This window comes from Papio anubis, chromosome 12 (assembly GCF_008728515.1).
Source record: "Papio anubis isolate 15944 chromosome 12, Panubis1.0, whole genome shotgun sequence".
Lineage (NCBI taxonomy): Eukaryota > Metazoa > Chordata > Mammalia > Primates > Cercopithecidae > Papio > Papio anubis.
In genome coordinates, this window is record NC_044987.1 from 22,734,757 (window position 1) to 22,759,034 (window position 24,278).

The following is a 24,278-nucleotide window of genomic DNA, read 5'->3' on the forward strand; positions in this document are numbered from 1 at the left end:
CCAGGCTGGAGTGCAGTGGCGCGATCTCGGCTCACTGCAAGCTCCGCCTCCCGGGTTCACGCCATTCTCCTGCCTCAGCCTCCCGAGTAGCTGGGACTACAGGCGCCCACCACCTCGCCGGGCTATTTTTTTGTATTTTTTTAGTAGAGACGGGGTTTCACCGTGTTAGCCAGGATGGTCTCGATCTCCTGACCTCGTGATCCGCCCGTCTTGGCCTCCCAAAGTGCTGGGATTACAGGCTTGAGCCACTGCACCTGGCTTGTGTTTTGTTTTTTAGAGACAGAGTCTTGCTCTGTTGCCCAGGCTGGAGTGCAGTGGCCGGATCTCAGCTCACTGCAAGCTCCGCCTTCCGGGTTCACGCCATTCTCCTGCCTCAGCCTCCCGAGTAGCTGGGACTACAGGCGCCCACAACCGCGCCCGGCTAATTTTTTGTATTTTTAGTAGAGACGGAGTTTCACCGTGGTCTCGATCTCCTGACCTTGTGATCCGCCCGCCTCGGCCTCCCAAAGTGCTGGGATTACAGGCGTGAGCCACCGCGCCCGGCCCAGAGGTTTACTTTTTACTGGCCAATTTAGTCATCTTCAAGTTTAGTGGGGAAAACACTCCGGAAGTGGCATCTGTAAGATCACAGCCACTCCAAAAGACTGTAAGACCACAGCCGCTCCAAAAGACTGTAAGACCACAGCCGCTCCAAAAGACTGTAAGATCACAGCCACTCCAAAAGACTGTAAGATCACAGCCGCTCCAAAAGACTGTAAGATCACAGCCGCTCCAAAAGAGCCAGAGTCCCTGATGAATCATGTGGCACCCAGATGAATCCTGGGGACTACGGGAGCCAACTCTGAGACATTTCAATTCACCTTTGATAGCTGCTGCCAGGCTGCATCTGCGATGCCTGCTGAATCTGCTCCATAAAGGAATAAGCTATCGATTCAATTTTAGGAGTTGGCTGGCATCATGACCACTTATTGGCGATTGGAGTATGAGATGATGCCATGAAGACTTAAGCTAGTGTCGCTCCTCTACCGTACCTGCTCCAGGCATCACGACCAGTTGATTGGTCACTTCTGACAGAGTGTGCCGTCTCTGCCCGCTGCGTGTGGACTGAAATGCCTCAAAGGCATGAGCGGGGTCTTCCTCAGCCTCTCCTTCTGTCTCCAGCCCTTCGTCAATGGAGGTCTCCATCATGTTGCTGGGCAGTGACTGGCATCCCTTCCGCACCAGGACAGGAGGCACAGGGTCAAGCAGACAGCCATTGACCTAAACGCCAGGGGAGAGAGGAAACTCAGTTTCTGCACTGCTGAGACAGAAAAATCCACAAAGGAAAACATGTCAAGACTTGTGGCAAACTAGAAATTAAGTAAAATATTTAAACATGCACATATTTATTATGAATGACAACACATAGATTAGAAGTGAAGGCAAGTGAACTGCAGGACTCAGAGAGAGACAGAAGCCCGTGATGACCTGAACTGGCACTGCTGCCCAGGTTTCTCTGAGTCATCATTATTACAATAAACAACTTTTCTAGTGGTTTCCAGAAGAACAGGGGTATATTAGTTTGAGGCCTACCGGTTATTTTTTTTTTTAAATAAGGGAAATGAAGAGGGGGAAGATGAGTTTTTTTTTTTTTTTTTTTTTTTTTAAACGGCATGGTTCACTGCTAAAAAAAAAAAAAAGGGGGGGGGGGTAGTCATCTTTTCAACCATAAACATACTGGAAGGTTTTAGGAAGACTTTTATGTTCATAATTTAAGTACCTGCCCGTTTGTTCTAGTCTTTAATTGGTTCTATGTGCCTGAGGAATGGAAAGTAAGAATTCTATATAGACAGACTGATACCACAAAAAGGATTGAAAAAAATTCAAATGGCAGACAGCCAAAGCCTTCCATTGTAGAACAACAAATGGCTCACTGGCCCAAAATTCCAGCAAAGGCTAATAAGCCCCAGGGCACTGAATTCTGTCTCCTGCAGCAACATATACGTTATGGATGGTTCCTATCCCACAGGGGTGAGCGCGGCACAGCTCCCTGCAAGCACTGGCCCGTCCCATGCAGTTGCCACGCAAACCGCCCAATGGCAGGCAGAACAGCACACCGGCGGCAGGGTGGGAGTGGGGGGGGTTTGTGGTTGCAAGTTCTGGCTGGAAAGGCCCCTGTGAGGAGGTAATTATTTACCTCATTACCTTAACTATTCCCCCGTGGAAATCAATCTATTTTCTCCTATGAATAGCTGCTCAGGAACAGCCAGTAATAAGACGCTTCGTTCTGAGCAGTACTTTCACCTGGAAAACACTGGGTAGAGCTGCTGTTTCCTTTGGAAGCAGGAGAAGCTCATGTATGTGAGAGGTGGCGTGGGGTTTCCCTTTGCCAGACACACAGGAAACTTTCCTCTTACGGCAGCCAATCTGAAGGCGCGGCGAGGCCCTTTATTTGGAGAAGGAGACTCGGGTGACTCAGATCTTTGTTTGCTGCAGGGAGGGGAAGGTTATACCATGAAATCCATTCTGGGCTGTAGCCCTCACTCGGGTAAGGTGGCTAATGCATTACAGGGTTTTAAAGTGATGAGTGGTCATTTAAGAGGAAGAGTGGCAAATGCTTCCTTTCCACATTGGCCAACCTTCCCCATGGCAACAGAAAGCAAAACTCTGAAACCTAGCCAGCAACTCTTACTCTCTCCTTGGTCCTTCCCCAGATAAACTTTCCTTTCTGACTAAACTTAATAGTTCCCTTGCAAGAAAGAATGGCTGTTTGAGAAATTATATTCATACCTCTAAGCTCCTTAACTCTCTACTAATACAATTTTCTAAAACTAGCCAAGAATGGTTTAGAAATAAATAAGGCAACAGAGAAAAGAAGATCATTAAGTAATTATCTATTGAGCATCCTTATACTTACGGCCGCCGTCAAAAGACATTTCTCATAGGATAAGCCATACAAGTAGGCTCTTTTTTTTTTTCTTCAATTTTTAAGTTCCAGGGTCTATGTGCAGGATGTGCAGGTTTGTTACATGGTAAGCGTGTGCCATGGTGGTTTGCTGCACCTATCAACCCATCACCTAGGTATTAAGCCCTGCATGCATCAGCTATTCTTCCTGATGCTCTCCCTCTCCCTACCCCGCAATAGACCCCAGTGTGTGTTGTTCCCCTCATGTGTCCATTCTACTCCTACTTATAAGTGAGAACATGTGGTGTTTGGTTTTCTGTTCAGCTGAGGATAATGGCTTCCAGCTCCATTCATGTCCCTGCAAAGGACATGTTCTCAACCCTTTCTATGGCTGCGTAGTATTGGTGTACATGTACCACATTTTCTTTATCCAGTCTATCACTGATGGGTATTTGGGTTAATTCCGTGTCTTTGCTGTTGTGAATAGTGCTGCAACGAACAGACTCGTGCATGTATCTTTATAATAGAATGATTTATAATCCTTTAGGTATATACCCAGTAATGGGATTGCTGGGTCAAATGGTATTTCTGCTTCTAGATCCTTGAGGAATCGCCACATTGTCTTCCACAATGGCTGAACTAATTTACACCCCCACCAACAGTGTAAAAGTGTTCCTTTCTCTCTGCAACCAGGTCAGTATCTGTTGTTCCTAACTTTTTAATAATTGCCATTCTGACTGGCATGAGATAGTATCTCATTGTGGGTTTGATTTGCATTTCTCTAACGATCAGTGATGCTGAGCTTTTTTTCATACGTTTGTTGGCTGCATGAGTGTCTTCTTTTCAGAAGTGTCTGTTCTTGTCCTTTGCCCACTTTTTAATGTTTTTTTTTCTTGTAAATTTGTTTAAGTTCCTTATAGACTGGATATTAGACCTTTGTCAGATGGATAGATTGCAAAAATGTTCTCTCATTCTGTGGGTTGTCTGTTCAGTGTTTCTTTTCATGCAGGTTCTTTTTTTATCCTTAATATTTTTACTGAGCCACACAAAACACCCGGCAGTACCCCTGAATTTATGGTTTTACTTAAATTGTCAGTTTATACATTTATTTTCTCATCTAGACTACAAGAGGAATTATGTCTTTTATTACAAAATATTTGCTGAGTTCAATTTTATCCTGGGACAGCTAGAAAACAATGACTTGATTTTTCATTGATTTGATTTTTCTTTTTCTTTTCTCTTTTTCTGGTGAGACAGTCTCACTCTGTCGCCGAGGCTGGAGTGCAGTGGTGCAATCTCAGCTCACTGCAACCTCCAACTTGCGGGTTTAAGCAATTCTCCTGCCTCAGCCTCCTGAGTAGCTGGGACTACAGGTATGCACCACCATGCCTGGTTAATTTTTGTATTTTTAGTAGAGCTGGGGTTTTGCCATGTTGGCCAGGCTTTTCTTAAACTCTTGACCTCAGGTGATCCACCCAGCCTCCCAAAGTGCTGGGATTACAGGCGTGAGCCACTGCACCTGGCCAGATGTATATCCTTTTCAGAACTTGTATGTATTACCTTTGTCATAAAAAAAGTTATTAAAAATGTAAGTAGACACGAAACACCTCTACTATATCTGCATTTTCAGGATTTACCCTCACAGTTTCCTTCTGCTATCCGGCTATGAAGGGGGTAATTCGGAAAATCCTTTTATTACATTTCAAATAAAAACGCTAAAAATGGGCTGGGCGTGGTGGCTCATGCCTGTAATCCCAGTACTTTGGAAGGCCAAGTGGGCGGATCACCTGAGGTCAGTTCGAGACCAGCTTGGCCAACATGGCAAAACCCATCTCTACTAAAAGTACAAAACTTAGCTGGGCGTGGTGGTGGGCGCCTGTTGTCCCAGTTACTCGGGAGTCTGAGGCAAGAGAATCGCTTGAACCCGGCGGGTGGAGGTTGCAGTAAGATGAGATCGCGCTACTGCACTCCAGCCTGGTTGACAAGAGTGATACTCCATCTCAAAAAAAAAAAAAAAAAAAAGCTAAAAATGACTCAAGTGTATGTGTATATGTATGTATAAAAAATTCCTTATTAAAAAGAGATACGCAAAGGAGATTTATTCTGCAGGGTTTATGCATCTGCCCTCCCATATGGCCCCCATGTCACCTGTGGATCTCAGTTCCTGTTTGGAGCACCTGATCCAACCATGCTTATCTAGAGTTGGGCGACTATCTCAGAAAGGCAGTATTTTTTTGAAGCTGCAAATCAAAGTTTCCATTCAGACTTCCTAAGGGATTTTACTGACAGTTTTAAGCACTGAAGATTTCTGGGAGGGAAGGAGAGCTGAAGTCTCTTTGAGATGCGCGATACGTGTCCCCAGTTGAGAGGAGAAATGCAAGTATCAATACATGCAGCTATGAAGCATCAATCAGAAAACAACAAATGGGTGTTACAGTAAATTCACACAAGGCAGTCTCAATAAAAAGGGAACCGTGTCTCTGATAGTTTTTCTGTGTGTGTGTGCACTTACTTATGGGCCCCAAGAAAGAGGTCCTAGGGAGGGAAGAGGGACATTTTCACTGACATAAATAAAATGGTCCACAAAGAAGCCCGGAGCATGTCTATGGCCTGGCTGAGTGCCACCGTGGCATTGTCAGTGTGGGTGGCCAGCTCCAGCGTGGCACTGCTCTTCCTACAAATGCGAATATACCATCTAGCTCCTGTCTGTATCTTCTGCAAAATCATTCATTTCCTGCCTGTTTCCTGGTTACAGTAACAATCACAAGCTTTAAAAATAGCTTGCCCTACATAATACAGCAGTCAGTGCCCGAGCTGTGTTTTAGGCCTGATGCCCTCACATACAAGCCTTGAGTCAACTGCATTTTAATTCTTTTGAGGGAATTACATCTTTACAATAAATGAATGATGCTGCCTTAATTGATGTCTAAATTTCTGAGTGGGTCTATAGTAGCAACCACAGGCAGAGAAGAAAGACTGCGCCCAGGCAGTGGACTCATCCTCAGGAGCCCAGACACTAAATCCTTTTGGTCAGCAACTCAGCTCAACACCGGCTTGTGGCAGCCTTGCACTGAGCTGCCTGCTGTGGGTTACGCTTGTCTGAACTCATGGTCAACCTTCTTGAATCTGCCCTGCCTTTAGTTCCCCATTTCTGAAAACAGCTGTCACCCTCCATCTAGGCTCAAAATCTTGTTATTGGTTTGGTCTTCTCCCTAGACCTTAATATTCTATCAATTTTATCTGCACCGTCTCATTTCTACCGTCTCCTCCCCTCCAGGTTCATGGTCACTATCATCGCCTCCCTCCTGGACACAGGCTCTAACCTGTCTTCCTGGTCACGTTTCTCCCCTGCACCGGGGCACACAGCGATATGCAGGCTAACTTTCTGATGTGCAACACGGATCCCAGAGCTTCCTCGCTCAAATATCTTCAGTGGTTTCCTACTCCCCGAACAACTGTGCCTTCAGTTGTTTCAACTGATAACCAAAACCTATCCCCATATTGAAAGCACTCGCTTAGGGGAAACATCTAAATTTCTTGGCTTGCCATTCAACGCTAACCTCCTCCATCTTTATTTCACACGCTTCCCTGCACGTGCCCTTTTCCTCAAACCATCTGAACCCCTCTATACGGAGATGGACTTAGGCTTCCCTAGTACTTGCTTTTTCCAGTCTTGCCTCCACTGTAGACATCACCCCCCACCCCCGGTTTCCAGCCACCTGTCTGGGGTCTACCCGCCTCTCGATCCCCAGTTCTGATCATTAAACCGGACCTTCCTGATCAAACAGCTAAAAGCAACTCCCCCTGCCTCTTTCTAGTCTTGTTCTGATTTATACTTCCTTAAGGGACCGATCATATTTTATCTTTTTATTTTATTATTTTTTTTGAGGTACAGTCTAGCACTGTCACCTGGGCTGGCATGCAATGGCATAATCTTGGCTCACTGCAACCTCCACCTCCTGGGTTCAAGCAATTATTTTGCCTCAGCCTCCTGTGTAGCTAGGATTACAGGTGCCCGCAACCTCGCCCAGCTAATTTTTGTATTTTTAGTAGAGATGGAGTTTCGCCATGCTGGCCACGCTGGTCTTGAATTCCTGACCTCATGATCCGTCCGCCTCGGCCTCCCAAAGTGCTGAGGTTACAGGCATAAGCCACCACGCCTGGCCCATATTTTATCTTTTATCAATTTACTCAGTACCTAGCACGCCATCGTTTAGTATGTATAATGTTTCTTCTGCTAGACTATAGTGAACTCTGAGAGACAGAGTTCATGTCTCACTCATCTTTTTATTACCTAAAGAGGCTAAAAATACAGGAAACCAATATTTATTATCTATAATCTGTCCCAAACCTCACACACATTATCTCAATTAATCATCATAACAGTCTCATAAAGTTGGTGTTCTCATTTTATACAAGAGAAAACTGAGGTTCAAAGAGTTCTGTTATGTGGCCCAAGTTCACACTAAGAGGAGGTCTATTTTGAACATGCTCCAAGACCTATGTTATCTATGACACTCTCCTACCCATTATTATGATCTTCTGTACATTGCTTATGCTAAGTACATATAATACACACTGGAAGTTAAAGAAACATCCATGAATGAGAAAAGCTGTCATCTTCCGTATCCTAAATGCCAACTTCATTCTGCACACTAACTTTTATTTTTATTAATTAATTAAGTTTTTGAGATGAAGTCTCACTCTGTCACCCAGGCTGGAGTGTGGTGCTGCGATCTCGGCTTACTGACTGCAACCTCGGCCTCCTGGGCTCAAGCCATTCTAGTGCCTCAGCCTCCTGAGTAGCTTGGATTACAGGTGTGTGCCACCATGTCTGGCTAATTTTTTGTATTTTAGTAGAGATGGGAGTTTCACCATGTTGCCCAAGGTGGTCTGGAACTCCGGAGCTCTGGCAATCTGCCCGCCTCAGCCTCCCAAAGTGCTGGGATTATAGGCTTGAGCCGCCACGCCTGGCCCAGCACACTAACTTTTAAACATTTCCAAATAGACAAAACAACATGTATAACTGATCACAAAAGATGGCCCATCGTTCTGTACCTGAGGTACCCTATGCAGAAGAGCGGCAATAGCAATCAAATACAGCCCCATTTGGCATGAAAGTTAATTTTTTTGTTTTCAGCATTAATTTGTTAGGGGAAAAAAAAAAAACAAATCAAAAATACTCCCAAACACTTGTGAGAGATCTGGAAACTTGAAGAGAGAAGGAATTAGTGAAGGAGGGAGAAAGATGAGGAGGACTTTTCAGAAGTCCACGAGGTCTGACAAATTACGTAATGGTCATAATGGTCACAATGATAAACACTGACAAGAGTTGAGCCTGGACACTGTTCTTAGGTTTTTCTCCACAAAAGCATCACTCCTGAGTGACTTAAGGAAATGATAACGTTCAATAAAGCCAAAGTAAAACACTTGTGGACCAAACTGAAATCTCTCGCCACACTGCCAGTTCCGAGACTCTCAAACACAGCCGTACCTTTGGAGTGTCCACACACTCTTCTTCCATGAATGCAGCTTCTGCCTGACAGCCAGATGCCGGAAATGAAAAGGCCTCCACGTTGGATGCCTGGGGCAGGAGGGCAGATCGCAGCAGCCTCATGTTCGGTGAATGCATGGTCACTGGGAGCCCTACAGTCTGTGCCTGTAAATATGGCAAGAACAGACAGTTTGGGAACATGAATACCTTCTCTATAAATACACAAAGTTCTAAGAATAAAATAATTCTTCCTGTGGCAATTAAAGACTGAATATTTATTTATTGGAAACTCCAGAAAGACTTGGTGAAACATGCATATGGTGCAGGCAGTGGTCTGAAGCAGACTCAGCAATCAGTTCCTCTGAAAGAGGTCGTACAGAATTTCAGTTCTGCCTCATGAGGGGATGCTTGACTTTCACACAGGTGACAAGAAAGCTAGCTTTTGTGAGGAATCAAGAATGTTCCTCGTTTCAATTCAACAAACATATTTATCGCTTTCTTTAAATATAATACTTACCAGACAGATAAAGAATAGAAAAATCCTAGGAGCTCAAAATTAAACCAGGGACAGATATATACACACCCACAAGTAACTACAACACAAGGGACGCTGGAGTCAGTGCTATGTCTCTGTCTGTCCTACCCACCTTTTTGGTGTAGGTGAGATGGTATGTATTTATTGGTAAGGGTGTATGCGAAGAGGAAGAAAGAGAAGCAGCAGTCACGTGGGGTGACAGGAACATCTTCCTTCCTTTAAGGAGATGCACAGCCTGGACTCAGCCTGCTGGCCCAGTGGAAGGAGAGGCGTTTACTGCAAGCTATGTTTTTGAAGTCAACCCACTATAGAAAGCTCCTGATGGTTTGAAGTCTGTTCTTATGTCTCCTTTGTTAACTACTCTAGGGAAACAAGCATTACAAATGCTTCTTTTAAAAAATCATTTAAGGCTGGGTGCAGTGGCCCATACCTGTAATCCCAGCACTTTGGGAGGCTGAGGCAGGCGGATCATGAGGTCAGGAGATTGAGACCATCCTGGCTAACACGGTGAAACCCCATCTCTACTAAAAATACCAAAAAATAAAAAAATAAAAAAAAATTAGCTGGGAATGGTGGTGGATGCCTGTAGTCCCAGCTACTCAGGAGGCTGAGGCAGGAGAATGGCGTGAACCCGGGAGGCGGAGCTTGCAGTGAGCCGAGATCATGCCACTGCACTCCAGCCTGGGCAACAGAGCGAGACTCTGTCTCAAAAAAAAAAAGAAAAGAAAAAAAAAGGAAAAAAAAATCATTTAAAAGAGAATCTTTCCTTATGACAATTGGCAAAGATTGATTTTAAAGATGAAGCTGCTGAATGATCCTTTCATCACTATCCCTTCAAAACTACCAGAATAATTTATTAGATGTGTTTTAAATATAACAGGCACTGCACCACATCTGAGAAAACAATCATCATACTAGACTATGAAAGGCAGAAGGATGGCCTATATTTTTCCGGCTATAGTTATTTCAAGGGCTATAGGATGGTGAATTTTAAATTCAGACAAATCAAAGGGACAAATGGTATGAGATTGTAGCTTCTCCTCTCCCAAGACCTGAGTTTGATTCCTGGCTCCATCACCTACAAATTGTATGACCTTAATCAAGTTTCCTAACTTCTCTGAAACTTATCTTCTTCAACTGTGAGAGCACAATGCCAACTTCTCAGTGAAGTCAGGACTGTAAAAGGTAACATGCAATGTCCTTAACTCAGTAACATTAATTCCTCCTTTCCCCTTCTTCCTAAAGCCTCCGAATGATCACAAGAATGTAAGAATTAGACTGTAAAATGAATGCAGTCTCGTTCTCAAATACTAACGGTTCCCAGTTAGAATCTCGGATTGACGATTTTCAAGGATGGGGGTGTATGTTAGAAATATACTTTATATTTGAATATACTCTGAATATATTTTCAACATACTTTATATTTGGTATATTCCAATATTAATATCATTGGCTATACTGTATAAGATAAAGAATAAAGTAGCATTAGCAAAGTGTCAGAATGTTCTGGATGCCCCAAAACAAACAAATACACAACTGCACACGATTCAGAGTGTGATAAAGAGATAGCTTTCCTTGTATTGTCACTCCTCAAGCTTATATTCTGTGCTACTTCTGAGGTTAAACAACGTTTTCCTTTCAAAATCAGGCATTTAAATTATCTAGCTACTATGTAAAATTTTTATCTAGTCACTATGTAAAATTTACACTCCCCACTAAAGTGTATTTGCTACATTCTTCTTACCCCCATCATTAGCCTTTCAATCAAAGGATAAAACTGAAGAATTGATTTCTACTTCCCAGCTTTAGTAGACTGCTCCTTCTCTCTGAAGGTAGTCTAAATTATTAGGGCGAAGCATGACCGAGGGTGCCGTATGGAAATGAGATGCCCATGCGCTAACTATGACACGCTGCTCCGTCCCTGACTCCCACTAGCTTGGACGCTTTAAATGGCCAGACGGTGCTGTGCCAGACCAAGCGTAGCACATTGTCCTTGACAGCATTCACATCCGACCTGGACTACTACAACTGACTGTGGACTCGGTTAGAGGAATAACAGATAGCATCAAGGAATAACAGATAGCATCAAGGAATAACACTTTTTGTTGTGACAATCACTTCCTAGGAAATGTGGTGGGTTTTAGGAGTCTTATGATCACTGAGAGGACTAAAGGAGTCTTTTTGGAACAACAGAGGGTATAAATATACAAACAGCATGCGCAGCATTGCACAGTTGATTAGCAAATATTAAATAAATAGATGGTCAATTAATAACGCAAGAAGCAGATATTATCAAGATATTCTTTAGGAGTGTCAATACTCAATGATTATGCCCAACCAATTGTGATCACTCTTTAGACCACATGTTTATTGCTTTTAATCTCTTCTTTGGACTTTGTGCTTTCCAGAACCATTAAAATGAAAATAATATTCTTCCCTATGAGAAACTCGTTACTATTCCAATAGGCAAGTATTTGTTATGACCTGAATTGTGTCCTGCCAAAATTCACAAGTTGAGCCACTGATATCTGGAGACAGGGCCTTGAAGAAGGTAACTAAGGTTAAATGAGGTCCAAAGGGTGGGGCCCTGAGCCCACACAGCAGGTGTCCTTATTAAGAGGAGGGAGAGACACCAGAGATCTTTCTCTCCACACTTGCGCAGAGAAAAGGAGTCAGTGAAAAGATAGCCAGCTACAAGCCAAGAAGACAGGCCTCACCAGATAGCAACCCTCATGGCACCCTCATCCTGATTTCCAGCCTCCCGGACTGTGAGAAAATAATTTCCGTTGTTGAAGCCACTAGGTCTGCGGTATTTTGCTATGGCAGCCCTAGTAAACAGGCACAACCTGTTGTGAAGGGCAACCTCTAAACAGTAATTAAAGAATTGGAGGTGATTGTTTTACTCTTGTTTGTTTACAGCTGATGGAAACTTGCAGTGGAAGGACTCTTAAAAACTAGTGGTTAGGCCAGGTGTGGTGGCTCACTAATTGTGTGACCTTCATCAGGTCCTGCAATCCCAACACTCTGGGAGGCCACGGTAGGAGGATTACTTGAGCCCAGGAATTTGAGACCAGCCTAGGCAACATAGCAAGACCCTATCTCTACAAAAGATAAAAAAAATAATTAGCTGGGCATGGTGGCATGCACTTGTGGTTCCAGCTGCTTGGGAAGCTGAGGTGGGAGGATCGCCTGAGCCCAGGAGGTTGAGGCTAAAGTGAGCTGTGATTGCCACTGTGGTCTGGCCTTGGTGACAAAGCAAGACCCCATCTCAAAAACAAAACCTCCCCTAAAACCCCACCAAAACTAGTGGTTAGAATGTATGAGACAAAGACATGACATATTTTTTCTAAATAGTCTGAACTCAGTTAGATCTAATACTTCCTGCATGTTATACAGCAGACATAAGCACTCCAAATCTAAGATGGGAATCCCACTGTTGTCTAAATAATAATAATGGGTACTTTATTTTTTTTTATGTTTTACTTTTTGGGACAGAGCCTCACTGTGTCGCCCAGACTGGAATGAAGTGGTGTGATCTCGGCTCACTACAACCTCTGTCTCTTGGGTTCAAGCGATTTTCCTGCCTCGGTCTCCCGCATAGCTGGGATTATAGGCATGCACCACCATAACCGGCTAATTTTTGTATTTTTAGTAGAGATGGCGTTTCACCATGTTGCCCAGGCTGGTCTCAAACGCCTGGGCTCAAGCGAACTGCCCGCCTTAGCCTCCCAAAGCGCTGGGATTACGGGCGTGAGCAACCGTGCAAGGCCATAATGGGTATTTTGTAACTAGGCTATGAACTTCTTAAGGGGAGCGACTGTTTCCAGGGTACTTCTGAAGCCACAGTGGCTAGGACTGTGCCTGGCATGTAAGTGCTCTATTGGTTGAACTAAACTTCTGGTACAGGTTAACCAATTGTATCTTGGTAGCAATCTAATGAAGTATGTATTGCTGTTCCATTCTGTATTTAAGGGCACAGGAGCTCAGAGACGCTGACTCGCCTGAAGTCACTCAGCTTGGTGTGGAACCTGAGGTCTGCATGATTCCACGGCTCACGTTATCTTTGTATTGACTGGATCATGTTTCCTCAATTTCTTGCTGCTATATCAAGAAACAAGTGATTTGCCACTTCTTTAAAAAAAATTAGAACACCAAGGAATTAAAGTGAGAAGGCTTTACTAAAACTTTAGGCACATTTATATCCATAAAAACAGAAATCTATTTTTTAACAAGTTCAACACTAAAACTCAAAATGTGAAATCTCTGAGAGGAGGGGCCTGTTGCTCAGCATCCAGAAGGCTCTCAGGCAAGCATGTGAATAAGCACTGAAGACTCCATTTGAAGTAGAAGCATTTTAGTTACACTAAGTAGGTTCCATTGAGACTTGGGTCAATGCATAAAGGACACAGAGTACTTGGTAATTAAAAAATTATTGAACATAAGAAGCCATGTTATGCATCTGAACCCTAAGCCAAATTAAATATAATTTGAGATATGCCGGGGAATTTGCTCATAGTCTAGACATGAAAGGATATCGTGTACAATAACATATGCACGTGCTCAGGAACAACTGTTTATATAACCCCTCACCACTCCCTCACTTGCGTAATGTTTAAGAAGAATAAAGAGACTTGGCAGGGAAAGCCTGCTGGACCTGGGGGCTTTCCAGCTTCCTATCCTTTTGTCTAGTGGCATTTGCAAGAAGGAAGGGGTTCCACTACATCTTAAGTGTTTTTCATTTTATCTCCTTCTTTCTGTCTTGAAAGCAACACCATTCAACTTAGAAGATTTCCAAGTGCTCAATGATACTCTAACTCAAGTATCTCGAACTATATTGATACATTATTTTACTCACATCTGTTATCAATACTCACAATTTTTTTTTTTTTTTTTTTTGAGACAGAGTCTCACTCTGTCACCCAGGCTGGAGTGCAGTGGCGGGATCTCGGCTCACTGCAACCTCTGCCTCCCAGGTTCTAGTGAGTCTCCTGCCTCAGCCTCCTGAGTAGCTGGGACTACAAGCGCGCGCTGCCACGCCCGGCTAATTTTTAGATTTTTAGTAGAGACGGGGTTTCACCATGTTGGCCAGGATGGTCTTGATCTCCTGACCTTGTGATCCACCCGCCTTGGCCTCCCAAAGTGCTGGGATTACAGGCGTGAGCCACCGCACCCAGCCAATACTCTTATTTTATATATAAAGTATGTATAACAAAATACATCACTTACCTACTAAAATCAAGAAGATTTAATTTCCTTTTTTAAAACATACTCTGCAGATGCCAGTGCAAAATTTTATTATAATCCTGTAAATTTTGTAAAACTGCCAAAGAAATACAAAGTCAAAACTCTTCTGCCTTTTTTTTTATTTTGAATAAAGGCAGTTACTCACAGAAGTGGACAGGAAAGTCAATGGAGCATACTAACCAACCATTCATCTCAACCTCTACATGGACGATTCCCAAATTTCTAGCCCCAGCCTCTCTCCTCGGATCAAGATCCACATCTTCCTCATGAGCAACTGAGTTAATGCTACCCCTATTTTCTCAGGCTCTGGCTCAAGAACAGAGTCATCTCTAAGTCATGTTGTCCCTTCCTCCCCAATATTTATTTATTACTTTATATAACAAGCATTTACATAGCACTTACTATGTGCCAGGCAGATAGTATTTCACAAACATTAGCTATTTCACAGATATTAACTAATTTAATTGTCATAGCATTCTATTATTATCCCCATTACACACTTGGGAAACCAAGGCACAAAAAGACTTAAGAAACTTAAAATGTCACATAGCAGGAAGTGGTAGAATTTGGGATTTGCTCCAGGTGCTTCTAACCACCACGCTGAGCTGCATCTCTGAACCATTGCTAACTTCATACAGAGTCTACCTCTGAAATGGTTCTTATACTTGCCCCTTCTTTTCTGCTTCCAACAGTGCCATATTTAAGCCTTCGGTATTTCTCGTCTCTACTGTAACACTCTCCTAACTGCTCTCTCCAAATTTCTTCTTTTCTCTTCCTGACACATCCTTCATAATGCTACCAGATTAATTAGCCTAAAGCATGGATAGAATTATATCACTTTTCAGCTTAGCGGCCTTCAGTAGGTCCTTGTTGCTTACTGAATTGTAAGTAAACTCTTTACCTTGGCATTCAAAACTCTTCACAATAATGCTTCAGCTCACCACTCAAGTCCTCCCCATCTGTGAAGATGTGTCTTACACGCCGTTTCCCCTGTTCAGTTGTGCCCCTCTCTCCCCTGTCCCTGGCTCTGCTACAGCACTCATCTTTCCCTATTGTGAATGATGGTTGTTTACGATCTTGTCTTATTTCACTTCTATAGTGTGATGTCTCTGAGGGCAATGACTGTAGTTTATATATCCTACCCCCAACAGTGCCTAAGAATAGAAGCTTGCACATGGTAAATCTGTAATAAAAATTTGTTATATGGAATTGAATGTGAAAGCTAGTGACAGTAATTCTCAACATTGTGAATGATGAAAAAGAGAAACACCTCTTTTAAAAAACTGCTTGAAATAAAGTTAACCCTTAAAAATGAGAAAGTGCTAAAACATTTGAGAATCTAGTGAATGGCAGGCAGAAACTCTACAGAAAAACAGAGTGTAGAGGGTGAAATCCTAACCCTGTGTATAATATGAAAAATCTGTCGAACATGTGAACAGGCACATGCACAGATAAGACTCTCAGCTAAGGGGGCATTACCTTGGCAACTGTTTGCTCAGCAATGGTGCTAGGCCGACGCTGGCGGCCGTCAAGTCTCTGCTCCACTGGGAAACTGCTCCTATGTGATTTCAGGCGCTCCACCAACAAGAAATAAATGGCAGCAAAGTGGTTATAGCTCTTGTTCTGCAAAGACTGAAAGAAAAAACAAGTGGTAAAGGCAAAGAGCCGTAAAGACCAATGCAATGATCTATACATGCCTAAAAAAAAGCGGAAAGAAACGTGTGCTGTTAAAAACAGAGTGAAAAACAAAGTGTGTCTCAAGATGAAAGCTGCTCCAAAATTAAGACTGGAAGGCAGAAAACTTCAAGTCTCTAGTATTAATTTTTTTTTTTTTTTTTGAGACAGAGTCTTGCTCTGTTGCCCAGGCTGGAGTGCAGTGGCCGGATCTCAGCTCACTGCAAGCTCCGCCTCCCGGGTTCTCGCCATTCTCCTGCCTCAGCCTCCTGAGTAGCTGGGACTACAGGCGCCCACCACTACGCCCGGCTAATTTTTTGTATTTTTTTTTAGTAGAGACGGGGTTTCACCGTGTTAGCCAGGATGGTCTCGATCTCCTGACCTCGTGATCCGCCCGTCTTGGCCTCCCAAAGTGCTGGGATTACAGGTTTGAGCCACCGTGCCCGGCCTAGTATTAATTATATAAATGATGATCCCTTTAAATGGGTTGACCAGCCCTTTTACATGAACAAGATCCATTTATTTTTCTCCAGTCAGAGAAAATGCCATCATTATCTCATGTAGACATTCCCCAATGCTGCCACATGGCCCCATCTCATAGCTGTAACGGCGGTGTAAGGTCAGTTAGCAACCTGAGCCCGAGGCTCTAATTCCATGGCTTCAACACAAATCTGAACCATTGAAAACTCTGAAGTGAATGGTTAAAGTATATGGAGAACTTTCTGATGATTATTTTGGGCTGGAGAATGGCATCTGGATGCTAAATTGAGAGACACTATGTCTCCGTTCTTAGGTAATTTTTTCCTCTTGTTTTTGCAGTCCCACCCTCTTAAAACCTTGAAAATAAAGTTGCTTCCCAAATGTTCACATCCCCAGCCTGCCAGCTTTCCCAGATACTGAGGGAACAGGGAAACAACTGCTCCTTTGGCTTCTAATTCCACCTGACAGTCGGCATGGGTGCTGTGCAGGGCACCAGGATGCAGAGCCGTCTCAGCAAAAATCACAGGTCAGTGGAATTGCACGCCCAGCTACCGCTCTGGATGCACTTCAGGGACAAGTACAGAAAAACATCCCTGAGCGCACAGTGAGCAAAGCAGGAGAGTCAGTTTGGTTTCACTTATGGCTACGTGGCAGGGGAAAGGTAGTACAGCATGGAGCCTTGGTCTTTCACAGCAAACAAGGCGGCATTTGATATTCTTGTTATGTTTCTTCCTCAAGAGCACTGTTTGCTTTTTTACTATTGTAGAAGTATTAGAAATATGTATATCCTATAAGTATGCTAACTATTTGCGGACAGAAATAAAAGCCAAGAGGAATTTTCCAGGTTCATGACCCTTCACAGTTCTATGACCCCTAAATACTTCCAAATCAGGAGCCCACCTGTTTTTGCCTTCTTAGTTTCTCCAGTTCACAATCTAAATTCCCCGGCTTTCTTAAACCTGATACCTACCCTTCTTGTTTCCTGCTTGGCCCTTTGCCTAGCTGCACATTTATGTTCCATACAAACTAGTTAAATACCTATGTAAAACTTCATGTTTCATCTTGGAAGCAACTTTCTACCTTGTATTTGTTAAGCTCCCATCTTTGCCTTTTCTGACTCTTTTATAAATGCCTCCTCTCGAATGTTTTGGCAGATGGGGCAAAGAAAGGAATTTAAGATGCTGAATAAAAGTAAATATAAATAGAGTCTGATGTCATCAATAGGGAACACTGAACAGTACGCCTAGGCGCTGGGGATACATGTGCTAAAAGACCAGGATGACAGGTGTGAGTATGAAAGTTCAAGTAGCTAAGTGCAGTAGAACCCTGAAATACCTTTAGTCAAATCTCTGATCACTTTACCTCAATGGTTTTCTGCTGATCTATTCCAAGGCTGTGCATCAGTCGCAGAACCTGCTCATTAAACTCCCCGATGGATGGCTCATTTTCTTGCTCTTGTGGATACAGAACAGGTCTCTGAACAGGAACTTCTATGAGCATCCATTTATGCTCCCTGATTTGAGCTATGGTTAGCCGTTTGGATGGGTCTAGGACCAACATCCTTCGAATAAGGTGCTCGCAATCTATAGAAAACACAATGTTACAAAAGTCACATAAATCACCTTGCACTTCAGGGTTATTTGCTTGACTCGTGACTTTGTACAAGGGTGTTAATCTTTGTATCCTCTACTGGAAAACGGAAGGTCAAATGAATAAATGAATACATGCAGGCTACTTATATTTGTCAAGTTAACGTGGTGAACAAATACCTAAGAAAAACAGGAGGGTGTAGGTCTATCAGATTCTGGGCTAAATGAAACTTTCTACTGAATTTCGCAACTGAAAATATCTAGAAACAGACTTTGATTTCCACTAAAGAAAATAAATAAGCCTCATTCCTAGAACAAGCAGACAGTAAATCGATTTTCAGTCATATCTAATGCTGATATACTAAGGCTATGTAAGCAAGGCAAAGAGCTCTCCAATGGGCTGCTGCTCTCCTCCATATCACTGTAGCGAGAAAAGTGTATGTAAAATATTACTTACTTCTGACTACACCAAGAAAACTGCACTGCTGCAACTTTGAGCACTAGCATATTCTCTAAGCTGACATGATGCTCTTGACTCACACATAAGCTAACCTCCTATCACTATATGCCAGGCGCTGTGCTAAGTGCTTTACATAGATTATGCTTATTAACTATTATTATTATTATTGGAGACAGGGTCTCATTCTTGGTCAGGGTGCCCAGGATGGAGTGCAGTAATGCAATCACAGCTCACTGCAAGCAATCCTCCTGCCTCAGCTTCCTGAGTAGCTAGGACTACAGGTGCATGCCACCACAACAGGCTAATTGAAATTTTTTTTTTTTTTTTTGTAGAGACAGGGTCTTGCAATATTGTCCAGGCTGGTCTCCAACTCCTGGCCTTAACAGATCCTCCTGCCTTGGCCTCCCAAACCACTGGAATTACAGGTATAAACCACCATACCTGATTGACAGATTAATTTAATTAAACCTTACAACACCCGTGGGGTAGGAGCTATTGCTATTTCCATTTTATAGATGGGGAAATTGAAGCAGAGAGAGAGGAGATAAAACTTGTGAAAGTCATATGGCCAGTAACCGGTGGACTCAGGATTAAAATCAGGCAGTATGGTAGTCTGGCTTCACAGTCCATGCTCTTAACTACAAAGAGTATTATTTCTACTGTTAGTAGAAAGAAAAAAGTTAAGAATAATTTTACCAAAATGAAACTAAGGGGTAAACTTAACTGCTGTCTAGGTAACAGCTCAATACACGACAGGCAGGGATTATGGCATCTCATCTGAATTTAGCAGAATTTTGCCAGTTGGCTTTTTAATTAAAAAATTTTAATTTTATAAAATCCATTACATATTGGAGTAAAATGGTTTTGAGTCTGTATCTACAAAGGGCTTCGTTAAATCTAAAATAAACCTGGGACATTTATAGACCCAGAATGAATGAGAAGACATGCTGCTGTTAATCTGGGAAATGCTGTGTGTTCAGTTACAAGTAGAAGGCTGGAACCTGTCTCGCCTACATAAAGGAGTTTGCTTCTTTCTAGAGCTTTTAACCTATAGCTCAGTCACTTCATTTGGCACCCAAACTCTTGGAAAAAAAACAAGCTTTTACCTAGGCCTTTCACTTGGAGCACTAACACTGTAAAACACCATAAGTAAGATGAAAAGCTTGTTACCTTCTGACATGAAATATGGAATCCGGAATCTTCCTTCCAGAACCCTCTGCCTCAAAATTGGAAGAGTCGGTCCATCAAAGGGCAGAGCTCCACAGACAAGGACGTAAAGAACAACTCCCATACTCTAGGGAAGAAAACAATGCAGAGACTTTTCTACCAAGAACGTCAAACGCTCTTTGTTTTCCTGAACATCCCCAGGGCTCTTGAAATCATATGGACTGAAAAATTCCTGTCTGAATTTATTATTTTCTCAGAATTTGAAAAAATCCAAAACCCTGACTACTATAATAAGTATCTTATAATAAATACCAAAGAATTTGGATCTGATCATTTTGATTACTACTTAACTTTAAATTACTGCTGATATTAGGATGACACCTATCCTTAGAGAGTCTTTCCGAGGGATCCATTTCAAGATGCTCTGAGTAAGTATAGTCCAGTGGATGTGGAAAATATGAAATACTGCTTATATGTTAAGTACCAGGAGCTTCTAAGATGGGCCAGAGCACCAAGTATTATCATTATAGATGCATTTAACAACACAGCAAAGCAAAGCAGTACCCAGATGTCCAGCTGTGGTCCTTCATACTGCTGCCCTTCAAAGACTTCTGGGGCTGCATAAGGGGGGCTGCCACACCATGTTGCCAGCAGTTCACCACTTTTAAAGAAATTTCCAAAACCGAAATCTATTGGGATGGAAATAAATGTTACTTTCATCTGTGCTCTCAAACTATACTGCATTTCTCTGTAATAAATTCTATAATATGCTGTATTAACAATATCACTACTATTTACTGTGAGGACTGGGATGGCATCTTATCTTGTGATGTTTCCCTGGCATTAGCACAATGACTAGCAAATAGTAAGTACTCAATACATGTTGCTGAATGTATGTGTAAATGAATCAAGTTTTCTTCCCAAAGAGAGTAAGTGAGAGATTGGTAAAAGACTTTATATCATGTGAAAGAAAATCAGCCTTAAAGTGGACAACCCAACTAGTATTTGATAATCTTAGAATTTCAATTACCCGATGGCTGCTAAAGAGCTCTTTATCTTAAATGGTCTATAAGGAAAGAAACAAATGAGTAAAACTCTAAGATATTCACCTAAACATAACCGACTGTCTGGCTGCCATTACCCCAGATACATAACCCTTGAAGGCAACTGAGTGCAGCGTTTCCTAAGTGACAACCCTGTAAGTGTTGGTCCACATATTCTGTTTTAGGCAGATACCCATCTGAATAGCTCATTAACATGTGATGGCCATATAGCCCAGCCACAAGCCACCTATCACCATCACTCATTTACTAATTTATGGATCGTAGTGGCATTATAGTTCAAAACAGTTAATGGCCTTCTTCTTATGATCTTAGCCATACTGAATCTATGGTTTTGATACAGAGAATGCACTCTAGAAACACTACTCAGATGCCTTCAATATGCATTAAAAAATTTAGTAAGTATTGTTATAAATGCAAGTTTATACCCTTTTGCTAAGCCTTTATAGTCTCATGTTCTTACCGAAGAAACAAATTCCTATTATTTTGTTAAGTTATACTCATGCTGTCTTATGTTGCTCCATACTCCTAACGGAAGAACCTGTCTTAGTGACAGGAACTGGCTCTCCAGCCAGCAGGAGTGCAGCATTGCATGCACAGTGAGCTTTAAGAGATGGCTCAAGAAAGACTGGATCGAGTCTCCACTGCCAGACAGATTGACTGGCTTTGTGACTTTGGATCAGTCTTTGTGAGCCTTAGTTTCCCCCATCTGTAAAGTTAAAATGATAAATATACCTAGTCAGCAGGTTGCTGTAAAGGCCCAATGTGTTAAAATCAGCTCACTCCATTCATACCTTGAGATCATACATACTTGTGCACCTTAGGCAAAGCATTCTCTTAGCTTGCTAACATAAAAACTAGTGGCAAGCAGTAGTAACAGTAATAACAGTAATGATCCCCATCATTACAGCTTCGTGGAAGAGTACAATCTATGAAGTTATAAGAACTAGAGCTAATTTCCAGTTTTATCACTTTCAAGCTTCAAGTCCTCTAGGAAAGTTATTTTTTCCACATCTATAAATGTAGGGATAATCCACCTACCCAGATAGGATGCTGCGAGGATTAAATGAGATTAAGAATGTAAAATGCCAGAGCATACTAGACGTGAAAGGTCAGCTCTCCTCCTCCTGTGAAACCATTACCACCAACTGTTGCCTTTCAGAGAAAAAGGTCCCAAAAAAGTAGATAGGAGTGGTAGAAAAAGTTAGAGGGAGCTTAAGGGTTTAAGAGAGAAAAGACGGTACATCTGGGGAAAGAGCTTCAGATACAGTCTAAACCTAGTGAACACCACTGTGGTCTGCCTTTGGTATCCAGGAGTGTGAGGCAATGGGGGTGCCAGGGAGAAGTTCTCTCTTTACAAAGTAACCTCAGCTCAGCTCCACAGTCCACTTTCCAAAATGACTGTCAGAAAGGCCTTATCTTCACAATACCACCTCTATGACTAACCACCCCTAAAACACTGTATCCCATATGGACACATACAGATATATATATTTCTAATTTTCCAGAAAAACTACACTCTCAGATGAGTCAAGGACTAGATGTTCCCATGAGTCAGAAACTAGATGTTCTCATGAGTCAAGGACTAGATGTTAAATGAGTCAAGAACTATGTTCAAATGTTAATTTCACTCACAGGATAAAGCAGCACAAGAAACTCTTGGATGTGTGTTCAGAGATCCTGAAATACATACAATAATTGCTGCACTTTAAACCATAATCACAGGATGAGTTTTAGTGCCTGTAAATTGAGGATACTCTCCAAATAGCATGGGTAAGGTTTTTTGTTTTTTTTTTTTTTTGAGACAGGGTCTTGCTCTGTTGCCCAGGCTGGAGTGCAGTGGCACGATCTCAGCTCACAGCAGTCCTTGCACTTCAACCTCCTGAGTAGCACTGGTGTGCTCCACCATACCCGGCTAATTTTTGTAAAATTTTTTGTAGAGACAGGGATTCGCTATGTTTCCCAGGCTGGTCTCCAAATCCTGCGCTGAAGCAATCCACCCGCTGTGGCCTCCCAAAGTGCTGGGATTACAGGTGTGAGCCACCACCTGGCCCATTGGTAAGTTTTAATGTCTCCAGGAGCCCTTATAGAGTCACATCATTCTGAAATTCCTCAGACCTGGTGAAATAAACTCAAAGGAGTGAATGGGACAGAGGCCTGTAAAGAAGGTGGCCTGGCCTCTTTATTGCCTTAGGCTCTCATGGTACACTTCACAGGCAAGAGAACAAGAGCTAGGAACGCTTCTCTGGACCCGTGGTAGCCCAGTTTCAACCTCTGCTTTACAAATCTAGCACAAAGAAAGCTTCCTGTTCACTTACAAGAGGAATGGTACTAAGTAATTATTTCTATTTTCTGTAGGTAATATGAATATAGAAACTTGGGTCTATAGGAATATTAAAAGAAACACTGAAGGACAGGCTCACTAAGCTGTAACAATATTACATGTGCTGAGGTCTTCTATAACCTTGTCAAAGCACTTCAAATGTTATATTTATATATGTTTTTGAGACTGGTCTTGCTCTGTTGCCCAGGCTGGAGGGCAGAGGTGTGAATCACAGCTCACTGTAGCCTTCATCTCCCAAGCTCAAGTGATCTTTTTGCCTCAGCCTTCCAAAGAGCTGGGACCACAGACTCACACGACCATGCCTGGCTAATTTTTTTTTAACTATTATTATTTTTTTTTGGGTAGAGGCAAGGTCTCACTATGTTGTGGAGGCTGGTCTTAAACTCCTTGGCTCAACTGATCCTCCTGCCTCAGCCCCCAAAGTGCTGGGACTACAGGTGTGAGCCACTGCCCTCTGCCAAACACTGGATTTGTAATCATCTGAAGAATGGGTTAAGGAAGACTTTGGTGTTAGGCAGATTGGGGATCAAATCTTGGGTTTTCCATTAGCTATGTAATCTTGAACAAATTACTTAACTTCTTGGAGCCTTGGTTTCCTCATCTGAAAAATAGGGACAATATTTACACTTCATAAAGTAGTTGTATTAATAGAAATAGATATTATATTGCGATTGAAACACAGTAGGTAGCCAATAAACAGAAGCTATCGTTGCTATTATTATTTATTATTTTACTTATCTGTCTATCACATCTGACTAAGTTCCTCGGGAGCAGAGAATAGGGGACAATAGTCTGTACTCCCAACTCTCAGCATATCATCTGCAGACAAGAGCTGCTCGATAAATGTTTACCATATGAATATGTTGTTCCTACCTCTTTTAAAAGTGCTCTACTACGTGACAGGAGCTGACTTAAGCTCTCTGAAGATAATTTCTTCTTAGTTCTATGAAGTATCCTTATTTTAGGAGAAAGTGAGGATATAAAGTTAAGTATTTTGCCAGAGGTTATACAGCTAGCTACTAAGTTGCACCAGTGGAATAGAAACCAAGTTTAACTACTTCGAGGCTTCATTGTTAACCACTACCTTCATGTCTTTCACTGGCATGTCAAAAATAGTTATTTTTGAAGAAGTTAATAATTGTCAGGGTTAAGAAGTGGCAGCAAAAGGCACTTAAAAATAAGAGCCTTTTAATTTCTTCACAGGAATCTGGATAACTTGCTTCACCCAGTCTGCAGCTTTCTGCCTAAATGCATAAGGTGCATTGTGAAGTGGGGGGTGAGTAGGGGGGGATGAAATATGAAAATGCAGGATTTATTTCTTACTGCCATTTATTCAAATGACATGG

At 42.4% G+C, this 24,278-nt stretch overlaps 1 protein-coding gene across 4 annotated transcripts in view; it reads right to left on the reverse strand.

The window, feature by feature from the left end:
• The window catches only part of SIK2 (salt inducible kinase 2), a 125,240-nt gene that overhangs the window by 5,798 nt on the left and 95,164 nt on the right, over nucleotides 1-24,278 (reverse strand). For 3 of the 4 annotated variants that reach the window (XM_003910678.4, XM_021926523.2, XM_017948957.3), the window contains 6 exons: nucleotides 20,092-20,216; nucleotides 19,531-19,654; nucleotides 17,674-17,894; nucleotides 15,637-15,789; nucleotides 8,379-8,543; nucleotides 1,032-1,260 (listed from right to left, as the gene is read on the reverse strand). In XM_003910678.4, coding sequence (XP_003910727.1) covers nucleotides 1,032-1,260; nucleotides 8,379-8,543; nucleotides 15,637-15,789; nucleotides 17,674-17,894; nucleotides 19,531-19,654; nucleotides 20,092-20,216 — 1,017 coding nt within the window. The remainder of the gene's footprint in view (nucleotides 1-1,031; nucleotides 1,261-8,378; nucleotides 8,544-15,636; nucleotides 15,790-17,673; nucleotides 17,895-19,530; nucleotides 19,655-20,091; nucleotides 20,217-24,278) is intronic. The other variant, XM_031652973.1, reaches the window with a different exon arrangement.